The 22,427-nt window shown below is 43.6% G+C and overlaps 1 protein-coding gene across 8 annotated transcripts in view; it reads left to right on the top strand.

Annotated features, from left to right (window-relative positions):
* LOC128874013 (trichohyalin) overlaps positions 1–22,303 on the top strand; it is a 96,992-nt gene extending 74,689 nt beyond the window's left edge. For all 8 annotated transcript variants that reach the window (XM_054118221.1, XM_054118224.1, XM_054118223.1 and 5 more), the window contains 14 exons: positions 388–690; positions 806–958; positions 1,367–1,555; positions 1,631–1,770; positions 2,213–4,463; positions 6,147–6,404; positions 6,803–6,990; positions 7,088–7,145; positions 8,865–9,843; positions 10,440–11,008; positions 11,292–11,452; positions 11,522–11,669; positions 11,739–11,917; positions 12,022–22,303. In XM_054118221.1, the coding sequence (XP_053974196.1) occupies positions 388–690; positions 806–958; positions 1,367–1,555; positions 1,631–1,770; positions 2,213–4,463; positions 6,147–6,404; positions 6,803–6,990; positions 7,088–7,145; positions 8,865–9,843; positions 10,440–11,008; positions 11,292–11,452; positions 11,522–11,669; positions 11,739–11,917; positions 12,022–12,100 (5,655 nt within the window). In that variant the 3' untranslated portion in view covers positions 12,101–22,303. The remainder of the gene's footprint in view (positions 1–387; positions 691–805; positions 959–1,366; positions 1,556–1,630; positions 1,771–2,212; positions 4,464–6,146; positions 6,405–6,802; positions 6,991–7,087; positions 7,146–8,864; positions 9,844–10,439; positions 11,009–11,291; positions 11,453–11,521; positions 11,670–11,738; positions 11,918–12,021) is intronic.
* Positions 22,304–22,427: the final 124 nt, after the last annotated feature.

Genomic DNA, 22,427 nt, shown 5'->3' with positions numbered 1-22,427 from the left:
AATAATGAATCGGTGGCAGCATGTGTGTAGTTTCTCTAATGGCGTAGCTATTAAGGGTTGCAAGACTCCCGGAAAATTAATTTTGCCTCCATAAATAAAGGACGAAAGGAAATTAGCAGATTCTTGTGCAAGTAATTGAGAAGAAGTGATGAAAGCAATAATACCATTAAACTTAATTACCTGAAACGGTGCATTTACAATTACCTAATATTCAATTGATCACAGTTATTTGCAAGTAATTCCTAAGCAACTAATACTCGATTTTTAACTATAAAGGATCGATGTACTTTCTCGAAATACAATTAAATTCAAGGCAAATTTTAGCCGCAATTAATTTAATTTTTATTGACCTATCCATTTTTAACGCTAATGTCGTTGTTTTCGAAGGTGGAGAAGAGTCAGGGCGAGGTGTACAGGCTGAAGGCCAGGCTGGAGAACGCTCAAGGCGAACAGGAGAGTCTTCGAGACGAGTACGACCGAGCCCAAGCGTCCGTGGCCAGACTTCACTCGGAACGGGACAAAGCGATAGGGGAACTCGAGAAAGCGCAAGAGGAACTCGAACGCACTCAGGCGACTCTTGGCAAATCGCAGCTTCAGCAGGACAAGCTGCAGAATCTACTGGACAAGACCCAAAGCGAAGTGGACAAGCTTCAGGAGAAGCTCGACAAAACTCAGACAGAAATTCGCAGGGTGAGTAAAATTCTTTCGATACTTATCGACGAAGAATTTATCTCCGACTCTCAGAAGGCTATCTCAAGGATCCTGTTCGTCTAACTTGCCAACAAAGAAACTTTCAAATCTACAGATGCAAATGGAACGGGAGAAACAGAATTACGACTTTGAGAATCTGCAGAGCCAGCTGGACAAAGCGCTTGGCCAGTCGACGAGGATGCAAAAGGAACGAGAAACGATCCAATTGGAGGTCGATCGGCTGCAGGACAAATACGAGAAGGCTCAGGTAAGGTTGTTAGTTGATATTTCAGGTGGCTTCGTCAGTCTCTGACAATTTGAAATATATCTAGAGCTAAAGGATTTGAAATAAATTAATAATATATTCCATGAATATAATCAAATGGAACATATATTTTAATATATTTAAGATTAACTGTTTATATACATTTATGAATTCAAATTGCATGTCACATGTAATTGATATAATTCTAATTAATCAATAATTGTTTATAATACATAACATGTCAGCTTTTACGAAGTAATATATTATAAATTTAAAATTATATTTATACTTAAATATACAAGTACAAATAGGTATTATAGGTACAATAATATATTCCCGTTCCATTTAATTACAAATAAAATTGATACCATGAAAGCAGTGTTAGTCACGCTTTCGCCTTGTGTCCCACAGATCATAATGCAGCGACTGCAGAAGGAGCGAGACGGGTTCCAGGAGGAAACGCAGAAGCTGCATGAGAGGATAGAGTTCCAGCAGAATCAGATAGCGAAGATGCAACGAGAAAAGGAGAACGTACTGTCTGAGCTCGACCTGGTGAAGGAGCGATGGGAGAAGGCGCATAATTCTCATCAGAAGCTAACCGTGAGTAACTAGCTCTAGTTGACAACTGGTGACGAATTTGTACGATGACTTTTCTGTTTGATTGTCGTCGAGCAGCTCGAGCGAGACGACGCAGTGACCGAGATAGAGATCCTGAAGGAGAAACTGGACAAGGCTCAGTATTCCATGAACAAGGCGCACGAGGAACGGGAGAACGCGAACAAGGAGTTCGAAAAGATGCTGGAGAAGTACGACAGGTAAATCAGCGTATCCTTTCGAAATAGCTTCATCGGTATAATTGAGAATGGACACAGACTTACAGTCAGTCCAATAAATAATCGTATCCTCTGTGTTTATGAAACAAGTTTGTTTAAATTAAATGACAGGTTCGACGTTCCAAATAAATTTTTCATTCTAGACACATACACATGTAAAATTTACTTATGTACATATTTATTATAGAAAATTTATTAAGTAACATCAAACCTATCATTTAATTTAATAAAATCTCTTCAATAGACATAAAGGGTACGAATATTTATGGGAGTATATAACGAATCAACATAGTAGGCATCTACCAGTTGCTGGAAGGTGTATGCATAGTTGAAACGATACTGTCCGAACTATCGCATTCAACCGCATTCCAACCACTCCTGGAACTAATCAAACACTGACCATCGTTTTCTGACCCCACGACAGAGCGCAAAGCGAGGTCTACCGACTCCAGAATCGCATCGAAGTGATGGAGGCCGACAGAGACCGGCTGGAGCTCGAAACGGACAAGCAGCAGATGCTGGCAGGCAAGAGTCGCGAGGAAGCGCGCAAGGCGCAAGAAGAACTGGCCAGAGTGCAAGAGATGTACGACAGAGCGGCGTTGCAGCTGGGCCGCACGAAGGAGCACGAGGAAAAGTCGAAGGAGGACCTCGACAGAATGGCCGTGGACCTAGAGATGGTTCGCGAGCGATACGAAAAGTCCCAGATCGAGCTGCGTCGTCTGCAGAACGAGAGGGAGAAACTGGTGGCGGACAACGAGCGGATCAGCTTCGAGCTGGAGCGCGCGCACTCGCAGCTAAACAAGGCTCAGGCTGCGACGGAGAAAACGCAGGAGGAGCTGGTCAGAATGCAGCAGGAGATCGAGAAGATGTACGAGAAACACGACAGACAACAGGCGGAAGTGAGGAAGGCCCAGGCGGAGACGGAACGTCTGCGCGTGGAGGCCGAGAGCGCTCGCGAGGAAAGCGAGAGGTACGCGGCCAGGTTCGGCAAGTATCAAGAGAGCCAAGAACGGCAGAAGGAGGAGCACGAGCGGGCGAAGCTGGAGGTGGAGCGGCTGAGGGATCGTCTGGAGAAGGCGTTGGCGGAGCTCGAGCGCGCGAGGAAGGCCGAGCAGGACACCTCGAGGCTGCGCGCCGATTTGGAACGTGCGGAGGGCGTGCGAGGTAAATACCAGTACGAGCAGGAGAAGTGGCAGAGCGAGGGTAGTAGGCTACAGCAGGAGGTGGAGAAGCTGCGGGAACGTCTCGAGGGCCGTGAATCGGAGCTGAAGAGGACGCAGACCGGGAACGCCGAGCTCGAGGCGAAGCTGCACGAGACGCAGCTTCAGCTCGAGCGGGCGCGCGAGGAGACCGCCAAGGCAACCGCGGCGCAGGAACGGAATCGCGGCGAGATCGAGCGCGCTAGAATCGAAACCGAGAAGATACGCGACCGTCACGACAAGGTAAAGGCGAGAGCGGACGCCCTGGAGGCGGACAACGAGAAGCTCCGCGTCGAGATCGTCCGACTCGAGAGGTTGATGCAAACGGAGGGTAAGACCAGGTCGGAGAGCGCGAGCATCGAGGTAGAACGGTTACGCGCCAGTCTGGACAAGGCGATCATAGCTAGGGATCAGGTGGAGCTCGAGGCGGGCAGGCTGGCCAAGGAGCTCGAGAAGACGCACATGCAGACGGCCAAGTTCCAAGAGGCCGCCGAGGCGAACAAGAAGGAGCTGGAACGGCTCGCCGCGGAGACGCAACTGCTGAGGGACGAGCGCGAGGCGCTCAGGCAGGAGCTGCGCAGGGTGCAGCAGCAGCAACAACAGCAACAGCAGCAGCAACAGATCGCTGGCAGCGAGGAGATGGCGCATCTGCAGCACGAACTGCAGCTCGCCCAACGGGAACGCGACAAGATGGCCGCGATCCTCGAGAACCGCGAGAAACACTCGGAGAAGATCGAGAAGCTGAAGGAGAAACTCGAGGCGGAGGCGAAGCAGCTGCAGGTGGAGCGCGATCAGCTGGTGATACAGCTGGAGAAGTCGCAGGAGATGCTGGTGAACTTCCAGCAGGAGTTGAACGCGAACGAGGCGGAAGTCGAGCGTCAACGGGACGAGGTGCGTCGGTTGCAGCAGCTGCAGCAACAGAGAGCTCACGCCCAGACGCCCGACAGGGCAGCCAAGGAGGCGCTCGAAGCGCAGATGCGGGAGGTGCATCGGCTGACCCAGCAGGTGCAGACCCTGACGCAGCAGCAGACGAAAGAACGACAGAGGGCCGAACAGGCCGAAAAACGGGTGCAGGAACTGCAAAAGCAGATCGCCTCAAGGGACACGTCGGCTGGCGGGAACGACGCGCAGCTGGAGCAATGGCGGAAGCTCTACGAAACGGAGAAGCAACGGGCGGACGCTGCCGACAGGCAGGCCACGGAGCTGCAGAAACGCATCCAGACGACGGAAAGGCAGCTGCACGTCCAGCAGCAGCAGATCCAGCAGATGCAGACCACCATGCAGCAGCAACAGCTCCAGCTACAACAACAACAGCAGCAGCAGCAGCAGCAGCAACCGCAGCAGAACGGCCAGGAGGCCGCCAGGTTGAGAAAGGATCTAGAACGCGCGCGAGAGGAGCTTAAGCAGGCGGCCGTCGAGCGCGAGCGGTTCCAGGCGCAGCTCGAAATGCTGTGCCAGGAACTCGAGAAAAATCAGGTTAGCAGCACGACCTGCACTCGCTCGCGCTGACCTAAAACACTACGCCTACACCCGCACAGTCTGCACTCCTCTGTCCGCCTAATCGTGGCCGATCGTTGTCGACCGGCTGCCGACACACCGCGCCTCTCGTCTCTCTATGTCTTCTCATTTCAACCGCAGCCTCTGCCTTCGTCGTCGACGAAGCAGATACTCGCCCACAGCTCATACACGCCGCAAAAAAAAAAAAATATTCAAATATAACTGAACGATCACGACCGAACCGATAATCATGTATATATACAGACGAGACCGGAAACGATGCACCCGCACATCTTTCTCATCTTTGTGTTGCGTACATGTATAATCTCCGGGCGTCCGTCACACTTCACAGCGAAGCGCAACATCGCCTTCACCATATATCATCCCCCATTCAGACCTTCCTTTTTCAAGCGACCAACACCCACGATCCCGATCGACCATTGCGATCACCTTTCAGGCCAGCCTCGCGTTGCGTGCAATCTAACGCGGCGCAGCGTACCGATTCGTTCATTTATTTCGTTTATGAAAGACACGAGTGGATCTTTCTCGTGAACAGTTTAAACAAAAATACACGAATCATGCTGCGCCACGTCAAATTGCGCTTGACGCGCGACCACTTTCAAGCACAGCCATTCGCGCGCTCATCGCTCGTTTTCTTTTCGTTTACTTTAGATTTCGAGTACGTTCGATCGTTTATGCCGTTTTTATCGTTATGTTTGCTGTTGTTATTACCGCCAGCGACGCCGAGGGGACGAACGGAATTATCTTCCATTGAAATTATCTTTCGTACTAAAGAAAACCAGTAAATAAAATTCCAGAAGTCGACGATCGCACTGATCGTCTCCTGGGTCGCAGGGGGTATGCTCGACACGTTATTGTTATTGCTGTTGTTATGTTTGCGCGTGCGACGACGAGCAACATACCTCAAGCATCGCTGTTTTTGTTCCCTTGTTTTCGTTCGAGCAAGCACCGATTCCAGAGACAGAAAACGGCTGGTACGATTGTAAGCGACGAACAGGCGATTGTCGTTCTCTTGATCGGTGCATGCTCGGCGTGTCATGCGTTTTGCTCTTCGTTGTAGACATAAATTTATTCACCTGGTGACAGTTTTTATCACGACGCATATATATATTTCTTTGTGTATATATTTATACCTCGCCGCAAACGCCACTAGATTGCGAGAAAGCGATCTTCTCGATTGTGCGTGACTTATTTTTAATTGCGATTCATGCATTTCTCATTTTACCCGGCGCCGTGACCATGACGACCAATGGAGCACGTCCCCAGATTTCACTTCGATTCAAATTTGAACATTTCTAGGACCCTGTCGTTGACCCCGACGAATTTTCGACGCCTCTGAACTGGTTTCTAGAAGCTCTTAATGCAGTTGAACAGAGTCCATCGGACCTCCGAGTATCCCTACGTGAATCTAAATTAATTTTAAAGAATACAAAACACTCGTCTCTTTGACAAAGATATGATTTAAGTAGCTTGCACTTTGGTAGCAAAAGAAAATGAATTCGGCGCGATCAGGCACCCACCGGTGGTGCAAATTCTACGAAATGGTCGCGGCCCTAGTATGGCGGCTTGCATCTGCCTATTTAGCTGTAGCGTCGCACGAACCGAATGGATTTGAGATTTACAATTAACGTTTCGACGTAGGTGGACTTGCACGAGGCGAACAAGAAACTCCAAGCTGGCGGAGGGAAACCTGGTACCGACACTACTCAAGAGAAAAGACAGCTGGAGGAACAGAGACGCCAACTGGAGGAGCAGAGAAGACAGATGGAAGAGCGAGCGAAGTCCGTAGATCAGAAAGCTAGAACGATAGAGGAGAAGGAGAGGACGCTCCAAAGTCTCGACCAGGACCTGAAGAAACGGAAAGCGAAAATGGACCAGCTGGAGCAGCAGTTGCAGAGGGTAATCCACGCAGATTACTTTAACCCTTTGCACTCCGAATAATATTTCAATTTCATTATGAGCAGCTCCCAACGTTTTTAAGTGCTTTATTTGAAATTTACTTTAACTAAAAAATTAGACAATTTAAATAAATAAAGGAAGAAACGAATTCACTTAAATACCAGTTTTATTGTCACTTTTGCTGTATTTTGTAATTTTCAAGTGTATGATATCTCTTGAAACAATTTCCTTCACTATTGATTTGAGATAAAAACCGATTTCGAGTCACACTTGACACAGGAGTGCAAAGTTAAATGTAGCGTTTACTTCTCAACCTATCAGGAAGAAAAGTTTCAACAAAGTTTCTATCGTGGAAATATACATTTAGTATGTCTTGATCACTGTGTTTCTTCGAACAGAGCGGTGGGTCGCCGGACAAAAGATTGGCGGAGATGCAGAAGAGTCTCGAAGCTGCAGAGAAAGAATTGGAAAAAGCGAAACAGGAGTCGACCAGAAGCGCTGCAGAGACCGAGAGGCTACTGCAACTGATGCAGATGACTCAGGAAGAGCAGAACTCCAAAGAGAGACAAATCAGAGAACTTCAAGAGTCAGTACCAGTTATTAATATTTCTCAATTTACACTTTCTGCAGTTTTTTTTATGAGACATTATATTTGACAATAATATTTAATCCATTCCTTACAGTGCACTAAAAGCCGCACAAGCCAAGTTGAAACAAGCCGCAACTGCACAGCAACAAGAGGTCAGTGCGCAAGTTACATTTCTAGCGATCTACTAACAAAATATCTAATATAATGAAATAGTTCGTTAATTATTACTAGACTGCGGAGTTTTATGGATTTATAGGGAATTTGAGTGTGCAAGAAACTACAAAATGGACACAGTATGCAAGAATATAAAAAATATTAAGAGTAAAGTTCATATTATAATATTTGCAGAGTAAAGTAAATTCCTATTTAGGTTTAACTTTTGTAGGCACGTTCGCAAAGATTTTATTGTGCATAAAGATCCGCAGTCCAATTATTATATTTAACGATACAGTCAGTCCTATAAGTACCTGCACCATCTATATCTATTGATTTATTTAATTTAAATGATGTTCCAAATCAATTCTCCAAAAGTCACGTTTCCAAATCAATTTTCCATTATAAATATGTACATGAATAAACTTCAAACTTCTTATTTCTTTACGCGAATCAAAGATTATCTTGCGATCCTGGACTCTATCGATCGACAAGTGCACGACTAACGATTTTTCTTCTTGAATTTCCACGCTGCTCCTGGATACGACACGTACACACATACGTATTTGCTTGCTTGATTTATCGTGTTTGCCTTCTGTCTGTGTTTGTCCCTTCATGTTTGTACACCTTGCCCTAAAAAAAAAAAAAACAAACAAACAAATAAACCGAACCGAAACTGTGCGTCTCCGAATGACATGTTGCACCCTTAAAAACAAAAACCTGAAAACGAATATAAAAATGTGTTAAAATATTTTTGCTAAAAATCAGGCGGGTCCCGCCGGATTCCTAAAAAGCTTGTTCTAAGGTCGATTTTCGTTGGGGACGCCTTCTCCGTTCTTTTTAGTACAATTTGCATATTAAGCGGAACTTTACAAGTACACGAACTTATTATACGAAACTAATTAAACGAAAGGATCGTACCGATTCGCCCATGAACAACACACGTCAAGATATATAATTATTTTACGTAACGCTGCGACCATTGTTATCGTATTTAATAATTATAGCGGGAAGATAATGACGATAATAACAATAATTCTTGATATATATATATAAATATAAATAAATATAGATATATATATAAATATAAATATAAATGTAAAGGTAAATGAGAGAGGACAACGGCAACAATAATGTTAATTATTATTACCGATGCGATGATATATATATATACATATTACGCAGGAGAAAGGGACAGACGCATGTGTGTACATGTGTATATACACGTACGCTGCAGAGATATACGTATGTAGATATATTAATATATAAATGTATACATAAATCTAAGATGTAAAATGGTGAGAGAGGCCGAGGCAGAGAACGTCGAACTGGGAAGAAAGACAGAACGACATAGTTGAATCGTATAGAGGCTGAAGACGTTTCCACGTATGCCATGGACGATGGATTCGACGAAAGTAAAATAAAAGAGAGAAACGAAACATAAGCAGAAGCAGAAGCAAAAGCAAAAGCAAAAGGGAAAATCATTGAGATCGACCAGAAAAATACATGAAAACAAAAGAAAAAGAAAGCTTTCGGATCGTGGCACGATCGCAGCCATTCGGAGACGCACCCTTACGTCGTGCAGCACGATACAGTTTTAATGCACACGGGCTGAACTCCTTATTCCCATCCACATGTCCGCCATTTTTTTCTTTCATCTACTTTTCTTTGCGTTGTCACCCCGTCGCCTTCGCACACGCACCGACGCACGCACACAGGACCTGGAAACGGTGAAATACCAAGCCGAGAACGCGAGAGGGGTCGAGGAAAGCAGGAAGAAGGAGCTAGAGGCGAAGGACAAGCGAATATCGGAGCTGGAGCTGAAGGCATCCTCCCTGGAGAGGCTGCTAAAGGAGCAAGCGTGCTCAAAGAAGATGAAGGACGCCAGGAACGTCAGCCTGGAGGACAACGACGGCTGGAAGAAGGAGCTGGAGCTGAAGAATAGACGAATAGCCGAGCTAGAAGGCGAGCTGGTCGCCTGCAAGATCATCGGGGACATCAACAATACGTCTACGCAGAGTCCAAAGCTGACCGATGAACTCAAGGAGGAGAAAGACTCGTGGAGGAAGGAGCTGGAGGTCAAGAACAAACGCATAGCGCAGCTAGAGGACGAGATCGAGGCTCTGAAGAGGCTGGTGAAGGAGGACGGTGAAACGTCCAAGTCCATGAAATGCGAAACCGAAGCGAAAGACGAGAACCAGTCCTGGAAACAGGAGATCGAGACCAAAAATCGACGAATCGTCGAGCTAGAGCAGGAAATGAAGTCTCTGGAGAACTTCCTCAGGGAGCACGCTGATACAGAGAGCGTACGAGACCTGGAGATCGTGATTAAGAGGAAGACTAGGAGGATAGAGGAGCTGGAGGACACCGTGGCAGAGTTCGAGGACTTCCTCAAACAGAATCCCGACGTGAAAGAGCTGCACGATCTTCGTTGCCAGGTGACAGCTGGGAACAGACGGATCCAAGAGTTGGAGAGGTGGATACAGAAGAACGGCGAGAACAGGGAGGCGAGGATCGGTCAGGAGAGGGTCGTCGAGCTGGAGGAGATGGTCACGCAGCTGGAGGAGTACGTGAGGAAGCACAACGTGGACGGACTGAAGAGGAAGTTGCAGGATCGAGAGTGCAGGATCGAGCAGCTGCAGAGTCGTGTTGGGTATTTGGAGAAGGAGCTAGTGAAGGTTGAGGAAAGTTGTCAAGGTAAGAACGTGGCTCGGATATCTGGAAGTCTATTTGATCTAAATTCATCTAAAATTGAGTCGTTCACTACACAAATCGATTAACTCCATCAGTCACATTAAAATTGTAATTTTACTGATGATTATTTTTTGGCTATTCTTTCTTATTATTAATATATTAAATATTTGAAGTATTAATATATTACTATATTAGGAAATATTTCTTATCATTAATATTAGATTATTATTCTTACTTTATATACCGTTAGATGACAACTATACCTGTATTTATACATTCTACATTATTTATTTATCACATAAAAATTGTAACTTTACTGACAATTATTTCTTGGCTATTCTTTCTTATTAGTTTTATATACCGCTAAATGAAAGCTTCATCTGTATATGTATGTATTCTGCAATATTTATTTGAATTTATATTATTACGGGAATTTTAAAAAACAATGTACATTACTTCATCGCATTTTTCGATTTATTGTTTATGGAGTTACTCGATTTGTCCAATGAATAGCTCAATAACGAACCTTGTTTTTAGCCGACTTCGAAAAGGAGGAGATTATTTACAAAAGCATTGGGCCGAACTTGTAAAATTTCCAGGAAAGGAAGCACAAAAGAACCATCGAAACGTCCAAGACAGAGGGACAGGAATGAAGCCAGACGATCTTCCCTGCGATCACCCGACCAACGACGAGGCCTCAGAGCTGATCAATAAGGAGCAGAAGATGAAGAAGATGGAGCACGCTATCTCTGAGAAGGACAACAGGATCCAGGCGTACGAGCAGCAGATCGCGGAGTTCAAGGACGAGATAGCGAAGCTGAGGAAGGAGACGGATGCTCTGAAAAAGGAGCTGAGCCAGTATGACGACATAGGTGTCCTCAAAGAAGAGATCAGGGTCAGAGATGAGAGGATTCAACAGCTAGAGGATGAAATAGACTTTCTGGAAAGAGCCTTCAACGAGAGGATCGACCTCGACCAGATCGAGGAGCTCATGAACGTTATAAAGGAAAAGGAGGACAAGGAGTGCCTGATGTCCAAGGATCTCGCGGAGAAGAGAAACAAAATCGAGGAACTCGGAGAGGCTCTTCGCCAAAGCGTCGTCATTGCCAGCGACAGTGAAAGGAAATTGAAGAATGAAGAGAAGATGAGGAAGGAAACCCTTCAAAAAGTAAGCAGAAATGTGTTTAATTAATTATGCTTGTATTGGGTTGTCCAGGAAGTTTGTGCCAATTTTTAAGGAACATTCAAAGGCACGTTTGAACTTTGAAATATATTTATTGAATTATATAAGTACTATTTTGTTCCATAACTTTTCCACTTTGTAAGGGATGTGCACATGTTATTTGTTTTCACTCATGTTTTCAGAGCTGTACCACCTACCAAAAATCGGCATGGACTTTCCAGGGTTACCAATATTTTATGTATACATTGCCAGTTTGTCTTTCTCACAGGTAGCCAAGTTGGAGCAGAGGATCGCGTCGATGCAATCAACTTCGGCGTTGAAGTGCATCACCTGTCAACCCCTCCTGTCCAAGTTGCAGAAGTACGAAACGAAGCTCCAACGACTCGCCGAAGAAAGAACTGCGCAGCTCGAGGATCTACGTCAAGTGAAGTGAGTGAATTCAAGTAAAAAATGTTGCTAGCTTTACCGAGAGTTTGCTAAAGCTTTATTCGACGACAGACGAGAGGCTTTGAAGGCTGCAGTCTCTGAGAAGGACGCGCATCTGGCCTTGCTGGAACATTCCGGGATTAAAACTGCGGCTCAGTTCGAGCAAGCTGAACAGCTGAAGGCAGACAGGAAGAGGCTCCTGGACAAGCTGAAGAAAGAGGTAATTCACCTACTAGAAAACGAAGAAACGTGTTTACTTGTGTCAAAATGTGAAATAAAAAAATCGCAGGATGAGAAGAGTATCGAGTTATCGATAGAGTCAGATTCGACGGACTCAGCGGGGACGCCACATCTACTAACGAAAGTTTTGGAGACATCGGACGACGAGGAAGAAGCTCCCGCGTATCATCACAGCGATTCGAGTTCCCCGCGGCCAGCTACGACGAATGGCGACAGCTGTTCTCACTCGTAAGTTAAACGATCTCGCAGGTATACCATTCGAACTTTCAAGCACCCATTTCGATAATAAATTTAAGTTGATCGACGAAACAGAGGCTGTTGTTTTTTTCCAGCAAAAAGAAGACATCGAACGGATCGGAATCGCGAAGCAACCGAGACCAGTCGAAGCCCCATCGACGGGATAGCAGATAAGTACTCGAGGCCGCCTACGGTTATTACGGTGTAGAAAACAAAACAAACAAACAAACAAACAAAATCGGTCTCTCTTCGTTTCTTCGATGTTGTCATCTGCACACACACACGCAACCGTAGAGGCAGTCTAGAGCCATTCTAGAGTCTTAGAGAGAAACCAACAGTCAACAGAGATACCTCATCGACCCAACAGCGACAGTACCGACAGACAGCACCCCATGATTCATTCGTGCCCCAAAATCAGCATACATCATCGCGAATCACCATCAACCATTACCACCATCTTCATCATCCATCACTTCGATCACTTTGATCACCGTCATCCAAGCACGTCGTCCTCGCGATATCCCACGGAACCAACCGAGGAGGATCATTTCGCGAAGTATCGGTGGCCTGGTTTAAACCAATCGTAAACGAGGCTGTCCGTTTCACGTGGATCGTTCCAAGGACGCGCCAGTATCAGCGGGATCTTCTCAAGGGACGGCGAAAAATGCTCCCTCGGGTCTTTAGAGCAGACAGGATAACAGCATATCGTTTAGATAACCGAAACGTGGCGCGAAGGATAAAAAACAATTATGTATCGCGCGAAACTCGACGATCTACGGGAGTACGTAGCTGCCCAATGACTAGACCAATTGAAACAGAGCGTCCATGGAGGAGGTACAATTGTTACGATAGAAAATAGATAGTTTTTTTCGGTAGACCAGTTGGTTGCATGCCTCGGAGTCCTCTGGGGATGCTCCGTTTCCAGGAAGAAGAACGCGTCGAATCGTTTAGAATTAATTATCGTCAACGCGTCGAGTTTCGTTCCAGCGTGCATTTCTTTCTCTACTATCCGCTCCAGATTGATACGAAAAAAGGATCGACGATCGTGAACGCGACGTAAGGGTGGCAGTTTGTTCTTCGTCCAGGTTATCAGATGTTAGGAAGATAAAAGAGGAGAGGAATCGTTCTCTCGCGAAACACTGAATTAAATTTAACATTCTTGGAACAAACAGTGGTCACGATCGAACTACACAATCGCAAATTTCGATCAAGTTTCTTCCAAAGAAATCTCGTCGAGGAAACAATGAACGGTTCCTTTCTTCCGCGAAGTCACCTGCCATCGACTTGTGCAAGGTCGTAACCCCATCGCTGCTATTTCTCCATCGTCCACGATTCGAGTGGCTCGATCAAACGCGAAAGGAGACGATGCACGTACGGTTTCTCCCCCAAAAAATCCCTTTCCTTTATTTTGGATTTCTTGTCACGGGTCCAAAGTTCGTCGTTGTAATAACGAGCGTTAGAGCTCTAGAAAGCGACGAAAGAAGATGTAGGATCGTTGTAGAAGATAATCGGTAGCGCGAGGGATACGACTGCGAACTACCCTCGGAATGGCAGCCACGAATGGGTCCAGTGATTTCGAGAATCGAGAGATGAAGACGAACCGAGAGGAAGCTCGAGTCGTGGTGTCGATTAGCTTTCAAGATGACAATAAACGAACGTTTCGTGCAGCTGGCATTCGATGTGCCCGGGATGCTGCGGAGGGACGCACGAAGAGAACGCCAAGCGAGCTTTTTTCGTCCTATTAAAAGTGTTTGTGTGTCGTGAATTTTAATCGTGAACTGTTAACTGATTTCATAGGATTATTCCGTTGAAGCATATTCGTGAAAGAATTATAAGAGCAGGTACGTGAGTCACGGAAGTGTTCGTATTCCTTCAACTGCATCAGATTCTCATCAAGTTCGATTTTGTATTAAAAATTAAAAAATAAAGGAAGTAGAGAAGAATATATTCACAGTTAAAGATACACTTTACTGAGTTTGGGAGTGGAATTGATATCAATTGATCCGAAAGAAAAAGTCTGAAGTCCGAAGTTGAGGAAGGACAAATATGCACCTTCGTGACTCACTGGACGTAGACTAAAAATGGCGACCAGAGTCAAAGAACCTTCGATCCATTCGAACGATTACTGGACGCGTAATCTGTATATAAACGCAAGTAATCACGTGTACACAGTTGTAGAATAATATTGTAGATACGATCGCTATCGGTATTTACTCGTGCTACGATTATTCACGAAGCGCATAGAGACTGTTAATCCCTCTGAACGACTTTCTATATAGTTTCTCAGCCTGAATCACTTGGTACGTGTCTATTTTACGTTGACAGCCATGTAAATGTTTATAGAGATTGTTACGGAGGTTTCGTTCGTCTACTGACACGATCGATCGATATTTATTGAAACTGTTGCAAAATCTTTATCCGTGTAAATAGTCACACACGTATATATAGATGTGAATTCTATTGGGTTGTTTGCTAAAGAGACAAATTTTTCTTTCGACTCTTGCGTACGATACTTTAGGATTTTTCTAAGAGGATAGAGGACTTGCGAGTGCAAAGTAGGTTATAGTTCCCGGCGAATAGTTAAACATTATAGATCGTTTCAGAGTTTGCAATATGATAGATTCTAATAGGCTAGGTAACGAGCTCAATTGATCGGAGCAGTCAATAAAAAATTTAAGTTCCTTTACGAAATGAAAGAGATATTCACGCAATAGAGGATTAATATTTATCAATTATCGAGTCAATAACTGTCAGAGTCAAGGAAAACACAGACATACGTACGAAATCCCCCGAGCGTTTTCTTCGTGCGTCTTCGAGAACGCATTCAAGACAGCGGCCATTGTCTTAGACGAAGAGAAAGGACAATTGGCGGGGAGCCTGTTTTCCAACGAAAATGGACACGCGAAAAGACATTGGCGTGCCGGTGCTGACCAGTTTCCGGATCCAAGGAGAATCTAATAACCTTCCTTCGATCGTTAAACGGTAGATTGAGATTCCCAGTTGCCATCGAGTATACATTCTCGACCAGAAATGGGAAAAATTCTTGTCTCGAAGAATGTAAGATAAATAAGCATCCATCTGTCTCAATCTCAAGCATTTGTCGAATAAAAATTAGAATTCGACTTACATACAGTGGCTGTAGATAATATTTCTACACCGATCAATTTCCAAAAAAATTATATGAAATCGCAATTTATTAACTTCTTTTTTATAAACAATGATATTCTACATATTCTTGGAAATCTCTATAATAGATACAGTGCAACAAAAATTAGTTATTTATATAAGTTGCGAAATTAACAAGAAAACAATAGTAAATCGATCGAAATATAGAAGTAATAAATATTCAAACAATTGTTAAACTTTTAAAACTTCATAATGAAACGAAATTTATATTAATTTATAAATAATTAATACTTCGTTGGATTACCTTTTGATTTTACAATTGCTGCAACTCTTTCAGGTATTAAATTAACTAAGTGTCAATGTTATTCGTGTTGGGATCTTCTTCCATTCCTCCATTTTTTGAGACTTCTTTACTGGAAATTTGATGTTTTCGAATTCGTACGAAGCAGTAAACTATTGCGTTTATGTTACAAACTCTACTGTAAATGGTTCGTCATAAGAACCGTACGGATACTTATTGCTTCCATATTTCTGATGATTCTTCGTATTTTCTTCTTAATTTCGCAAGTTATATAATCCAGTAATTGTTGGTTGGACTATATCTATTCTAGAGATTTCCGAGAATACGTAGATTATCATTGTTCATAGAAAAGAAGGTAATAAACTACAATTTCACGCAAAAGTTTTTTGGGAAACTGATCGTTGTACGAATACATTCTACACTCACCGTAGAAACGAACTGTATCGCAAAATAAACGAATAAAGATTTCTCCGGTTGAATTTTACTCGTGATTCGACTAAAATTTTGCCCATCCGTGGTCTCGTAGAGAGAATGGTTGCCATTGGGACAGCGGGGATCGGGGTCGTTGAACGCGAGGCGCTGAAGAATAGCGTAGAAAGAAACGAGTCGTTTTTGTAAATAGGTCGTACGTCGACGTTTCTTCGATAGCCCTGCTAGTCGTAGTCTAACACCTGTGTCCGCTCTGGTTCTGTACCCATTCCCCCGTCTAACGACTAGTCTAGAGTAAACCTGTACTACGCGTATACATAGATATATCCTAAACGAATTCTCTCGAGCAGATAAAACTTCAGACTAACCTTACGAACTGATAGCGCCCAGTGCATGATTCCCGTACACTGGCCTGGAGGCAGAGATGGGCAAAATTCTATCCTCAATATTTACGCCACCTGTACGCGTTTCATTTCAGCAAATAAGCAAGCTTTAATTCATGTCGCAGGCAATCACTCTTCACTAACGAGAACACTATTTAAACTGAGGCACTACCATCGATGTTACATCACCTGATCGTTGTCTGTCGATTTAACAATTTTTTCTACCGCCTACGTATTGCTGAACTTTCGTCGATTAAAAGATCGCCATCCTTCTATGCGTTAAAACGTAAAGTTTTGCCCGTCTCTGACCGGGATCGATACGGTTCCGATCGCGGGAGGATCGACTCTATCGCCCGCAGGGAATTGAGAACGAACGGCGCGCTCCTCGCCCGCCTCTCGCTCACTGTATACATATTATATATACATATATATGCATATATATACATAAAAACAAAAAAAAATTGAAACTATACATATATTGTCGTGTCTGCCGTACGGAGAGTTAAGTGACATGTTGAAAGTGTAAAATTTTATCGTTAATACTTAAAAGAAAGAAAAAAAAGATGCTCTCTTTAATTCGTCGATAACACGCTCTTTCTCGTTGCTGGTACACGACAACTTTTCCCTAAAAACATTCAATCTCTGACGCCCATGGCGCCGAACCCCCCTCTCCCCCTCCCCAACTTCGAAGACTTATCAATTGCGAACTCTACTACTTAGATGGCAGATTTAGCCGGAATCGAACGGGGGCAATCCAATCGCGCGCAAGGTGGACGATCGTCGAGGACGACGCGTATCACTCGCTCGATCGTCCACCTTGTGCGATCGACAGAACGACTGCGTTCAGTCGGAGCCACTTTCCTCTGTCATCTCTCGTCTCGACTTCAGACACTGGTCCGTAGAATAAGCGTAACGTGTACAGCGAAACGGTTGTTCGAAGAGTTAAGAGCGACACCGGGTCAATTTTAAGATGTTCCAACGCGAAGATTCGAGAAATCGATACTGACGCGATAACGAAGCAACAGTGTTGGGCAAAGGATAATTTATGGTTAATGGTTACTGAATAATCCGAGTAATTAAGGTTAATAATCGGCGCGTTGAATGGCAACAGTCATTTGTCTTCTGGACGAGCAAATAATTAATAATAGGCTATCGAAAGAATAAATATCGGTATTTAACAAAGAACTGAATATGTATTGGTAAAAGAATAAAATATGTAGCGAGTTATCCAGTTTTGTCCGAACGATCTGTGCCAGTCAACGTGTCGATGAATGATCGAAAGCAGTTGCAGATTTCAATTATAACGTGCGATTATTTATTAATCCTACAAATTTTGAATAATTATTACAAGGCCGCTGTTCGAGCTCTGTGAAATGATTATCGCGAAATCTCGCAGTAACGTTTCCTGGCCGAGCATCGAAGTCTCCCTCTGTTCGTTTCTTGCGCGGGCGTTGAAGTCACCGACCTCCGTCGCGTTCGGAGCGCTCGTGGAGCAATGTTCTCGAGTTGTTCCGATGATAAATGACAGAGGAATGTCTCGATGTCTCGTTAAGGGTCGATCAGACGAAATAGAATACGATTTTGCGGTTAGGAGGTGCTAGTATAAGTCGAGAACGAAGACTCTCCGTGTTCAGCCTCCAATACCGTAGACAGAGATGATTTTTTAAAGAGAAATGAATCCAGACAATCGAACGACGAGACCAGAGTGACGATAATCAACTGTAATAAATTCCTACGCAAGTTTGGCCCACTTTTGACCCCTCACTTTTTAGTTCCGTAGCTGCGAAACGTTCGTTTTGACGTCAGCTGGTCGACGAAGCAAATATTTCGAGGTGGAGCTTGACACGATAATTACGGAGAGTTTTCGTTCGCGCGATGGTTGAAAGTTGTGAAATATTGCGATAACAACGAGATTTGTTTTGACAATGGCTGAGTCGGGAAAGAGATGAAGAGAGAGTGAATAGGAGGAATTAGAGAGGATGTAGCCGGATAAAATGAAAATGAAACGGTTAGTAAACGTGTGCCACCGTCATATCAAGCCTATATCATCGTGTTACATTATATATATATATTATACATATATATATATAGCTAAGCAGAAAAAAATTAATATTACCGTTAATCGACACAATTGTTAACGAGGTGTGACTGTGTTACGTGTGCGTGTCTGTTGGTGAATATAAAAAATAAAAAAAGAGTCTTTCTTTCGATCGCTCGAGGATTGAAATGGCCTGAGAGCAAATTTTCGAATCTTACGAATCTTTTACCGGCACTCTTTATTGTCCGATCTCTTAAGTACTCCACTTCAATCAGTAATAAAACAATCACTCCGACACTTATCATCGTCCCGTCTTCATTAGATGAAAAGAATTAAATAAAAAAAATAAATAAAGGTTGTAACCGTAGGGTGTAATCGCTTTAAATGATTGATTAACTTTATCTTCAATTTTAAGACTGTTTAACGAATAAATTATCAAAGCGAAATGTGTGACGATAAATGCTTCGATGTTGCGTCGTTCTATTTAAAAATAGTCTCTCCTTCAAGGTTATATCGAATATATGAGAAAAGACAAAGGAAATACGACGGGGAAATCGAGTGACGAGCACGAAGGGCAGACACTTTAGCGTCAGATAATTTTATTAAATGACGCGGAGATGTTATGCGTCACTGGGTGACGCTAAAAGGATTTCCTGATATCGATCACGCCAAGTGGTCCCTCAAGGGCGACGACGAAGAGGAAAACCGAATGTTCTTCTCAGTCTTCGAACTTGATACGTGCGAAACGCGAAAGAAGCGATATCAACTCTTTATTTGGCGAACAAGAGAAACAAAAATAAAAATCACTAAAAAAAACGAACAAAAAATTGTAAGGAGCTTCGAATAATTTCTGACGTTACAGAGAAGCTCGGGTGTTCCCGTTTTCTCCATGAGTCGAATAAAGCGTTGATCGACTGCCCTCCAATTACTAAACAGAACAAATGAACGCAGATAGGATATCCGCACTCGAGTGATCCTAAGTTGTGACTGTTCGTGGAACACGAGTGAAAATGCGAAAGCGTGGAAAGCGAGTAGTCGTGAGAGCGCGTGAACGAGGCCGTCTCGATATTATTTTTCGACTCGACTGTTTAGTATCTACGACGAAAAAAACGTTTTTATGTGAAATATTGCGTAAGGAAAGCCGTAGCGGCGTCGCGACGATCCACGTTGGAACCGCGGCCGCTCGAGTGAATAAATTCGTACCAAAGATAGGGAGTAATCGCAATTGTCCAACGATATCACGCTGAACGCGACCAAAACGAACACACCTGAGTTAATCAGGCCGCGAGTCCTCCTGGACCTGACGCCGCCACGGCATGGGTCCTCCCGCCCCCTTTTTTTATTCTCCAATTTCTACGTGTTTAATCGTTAAGTGAAACAGAGGATTTAAGCGAAAACGAGAGCACGAGAGCGTGAGTCAGACAGAAAGCTAGAAGGAAGAGGTACGACGACGTACAGTGACACATTATACCTCGGGGTGGATCGAGATTAATATTTGAAAAGCTCCTTAAAAAAGGAATAGACTGCTCTTTTAAATTCAATCTCATTTAAAGAGGGAACTAAACAAATTGTATAACACTAGAGAAATATCTAGAGGTTTGCTTCTGTTTAAATAAAACAAATTCAAATGATTCAAAAGTAATACAGATATCCAAATATATTCCAAGTATTTGTGCTACTCAAAAAAATTGATTTAATTTTTTCCAGATTAAAAAGGTTCCAATGAATTGACAACTAATACTGAGTTTTTGAAACATCGATTTTGAGAAGCCTAGGTGTCTTTTTAGTCTAAAGGATAATGCGCCACTAACGACGTATCGAAAATATCGAATAGGATCGAGTATCGCTGATCTGCGCGCCGTGTTCGTTAATTACGGCCGCGACACGACTATCGATCGCGTGTACATACCTAAAGGGAACGATAATAATGCGTGTGCGTGTGTGGCGGTGAAAAATTAAGCGAGAAACTGCGAGAAAAAGACACAGGATCCGAACGAAGCGAGCAAAGGCTATTTAGTCTTCGGGACGCTCGACGAATCGAGCGAACGACGATCGGCGTGATCGAGGGATCCCTCCAGAAACCAGAGACGGACGAAATTCTAATCTAGATACGAATTTCGAGTAACGAACGAAGGATGAACTACTCTCTATCGTCGAATAAAAGTTTGAATTATAAAATAAAATATTTCACAGGAGAATAAAAATTGAACCGTTCAAATCTATTAAACGTACACTGTGTCTATTATTCGAATGAAATTTCGCCCAACTCTGGCAGGAATCCTCGATCACGCGATTTGTCGACGAAGCGGACAGGAGAAGCGACGAGGCTAGAAATAAGTTTAACGAGTAAGCTAAGATAAGCTATAAAGAAAAAAAAAAAAAGTAAACAGTTTATTGAAGTACATTGTTGCAACTGCCATGCTGTGTGCCATTATATAACGAGTCACGTTTGTCGTAAAAAGCAAAAAGAAAAAAAAAGTAATAATATGTGAAATGAAAATCTCTTGTGCGCGTTCCCGTCTGTCTGAAACTTCTTGGTCAACGACGCCACGAGAAGCGTCGAGGCGAACTTCGGTCTGCGAGCTGGATAAAGTTTTCACGCTTTCTAGGAACAATAGCAATGAGATCGCGAGGAATAAACCAAGTCGAGATGTAAACACCATCAGTCGTGGAAAAACCATAAGCCCTTTGATTGTGCTTTAATAATTAATTCCAGCTCCCGCAACAGTCCAGCTTGCAACTGCAGCATCCAAGAAACTAAATAAACAGAAATTCTTCTATTATTCAATCGAAATTTAAGTGATTCGACAAAGAATGTTTGGAAACCGTACTCCAGAGGAACAGTCCCAAAAAGCTGGTCTCGTACACCTGCTCGCGCGAACCAACATGTACATTATAGCGGAGATCGAGGTACCATATATAAATATAACGATTAATGTATACATATACATATGTGTTAACGCTGCTGAGCACGTGTACGTCATTCTCCATCGAGTTCCTCGCGGCTCGCAGATGAAGACGCCTCCATGAAAACGTATTTTTGCGAGGATTCGTTCCTGCTGTTGGGAAACCGTGAAAAGACATTTTTTTATTGTATAATTAATCTCATGCACATTTTCGTCGAGGATGCGTCGCATTTTTATCGAGCCAACCGTTGCAGCAATCCGACACAGCGATCGAGATTCTTCCATCGAAGTCGACGCCTCCTGAATTCGAGGGAAAACGCGGGACATCGACGGGGAACGTCGATCGCTTGAATTTTCGTGAAAATAGTCGCGCCGTACACTTTCGTCTAATTCTTGTATCGTTTTAAGGAAACGGTTTCTTCTTGACCCGCAACTACGCGCGATATGGCAAGTTTTTCAAGGTTTTGATATCTTCGTAAGCAGTTCGTTAACCGATTAGCGCGGATTCTTTGATAACGCTACGAAAAATATTGTATATATATAATTTTCTTTCTTTGTCCTGCCGGCGGCGAGGCGCGTAGTTGCGGGTAGAAAAATGATCGTACCCGCTGTGTAAAATAATATCGTATTATCTCGCTTTATGTACACGAATCACATGATAATCGCTCGTAACGATGATGAAGTTTCTGTTTTCTTTCTTTTTTTTTTTGGCGACAAAGCAACCCACACACCGCGAGACAAATGTGTTCATCGATCCTGTCGCAGACATCGGTAACGCGATCGCGTTCGAAAACACACGGAAAAACAGCCGTTACTTTAGCAGAGACCCGCGCAAGAACGAATTCCTGCTGTTCGCGAGACATCCATGTTTCTCACGTGTCGCGACGTCTTAAAAAAAAAAAGAAAAGAAAAACAGAAAAAAAATAATGCCGAGTTATAATCCAATTGTTAGCTGACAGCCGACGGTGTGAGGAAAGAGAAAAAAAATATGAGTAATTAAGAGTAAAAAAGAAAAAAAAATAAAACCAAAGATGACGTCGATCCATCATAGATTCAAGCACAATAAGGAACTATAGTAGGGCCAGGCACAATAAAATTCGGCCGTCACGTTGTAGGCAGCGATCTGTTAGAGCGACAAGTCATATAAGTATCTATATAGCGAGACTATTAAATAAACACATATTGTCTATTGTCACGAGAAGTGTATTCATTGTTAAACGCTGACCCCTTCTCCAAGACTCTGATTATAGATCTGGCATTAAGTTGAATAAACACACATAACGAAACCACCAAAGTCTACCTCGTTCCTTTAGCCTAA

Source organism: Hylaeus volcanicus, chromosome 3 (genome assembly GCF_026283585.1).
Source record: "Hylaeus volcanicus isolate JK05 chromosome 3, UHH_iyHylVolc1.0_haploid, whole genome shotgun sequence".
Taxonomy (NCBI): Eukaryota; Metazoa; Arthropoda; class Insecta; order Hymenoptera; family Colletidae; genus Hylaeus; species Hylaeus volcanicus.
The sequence above is the reverse complement of the archived record's forward strand: the minus strand, read 5'-3'. Positions and strand labels throughout refer to the sequence as shown.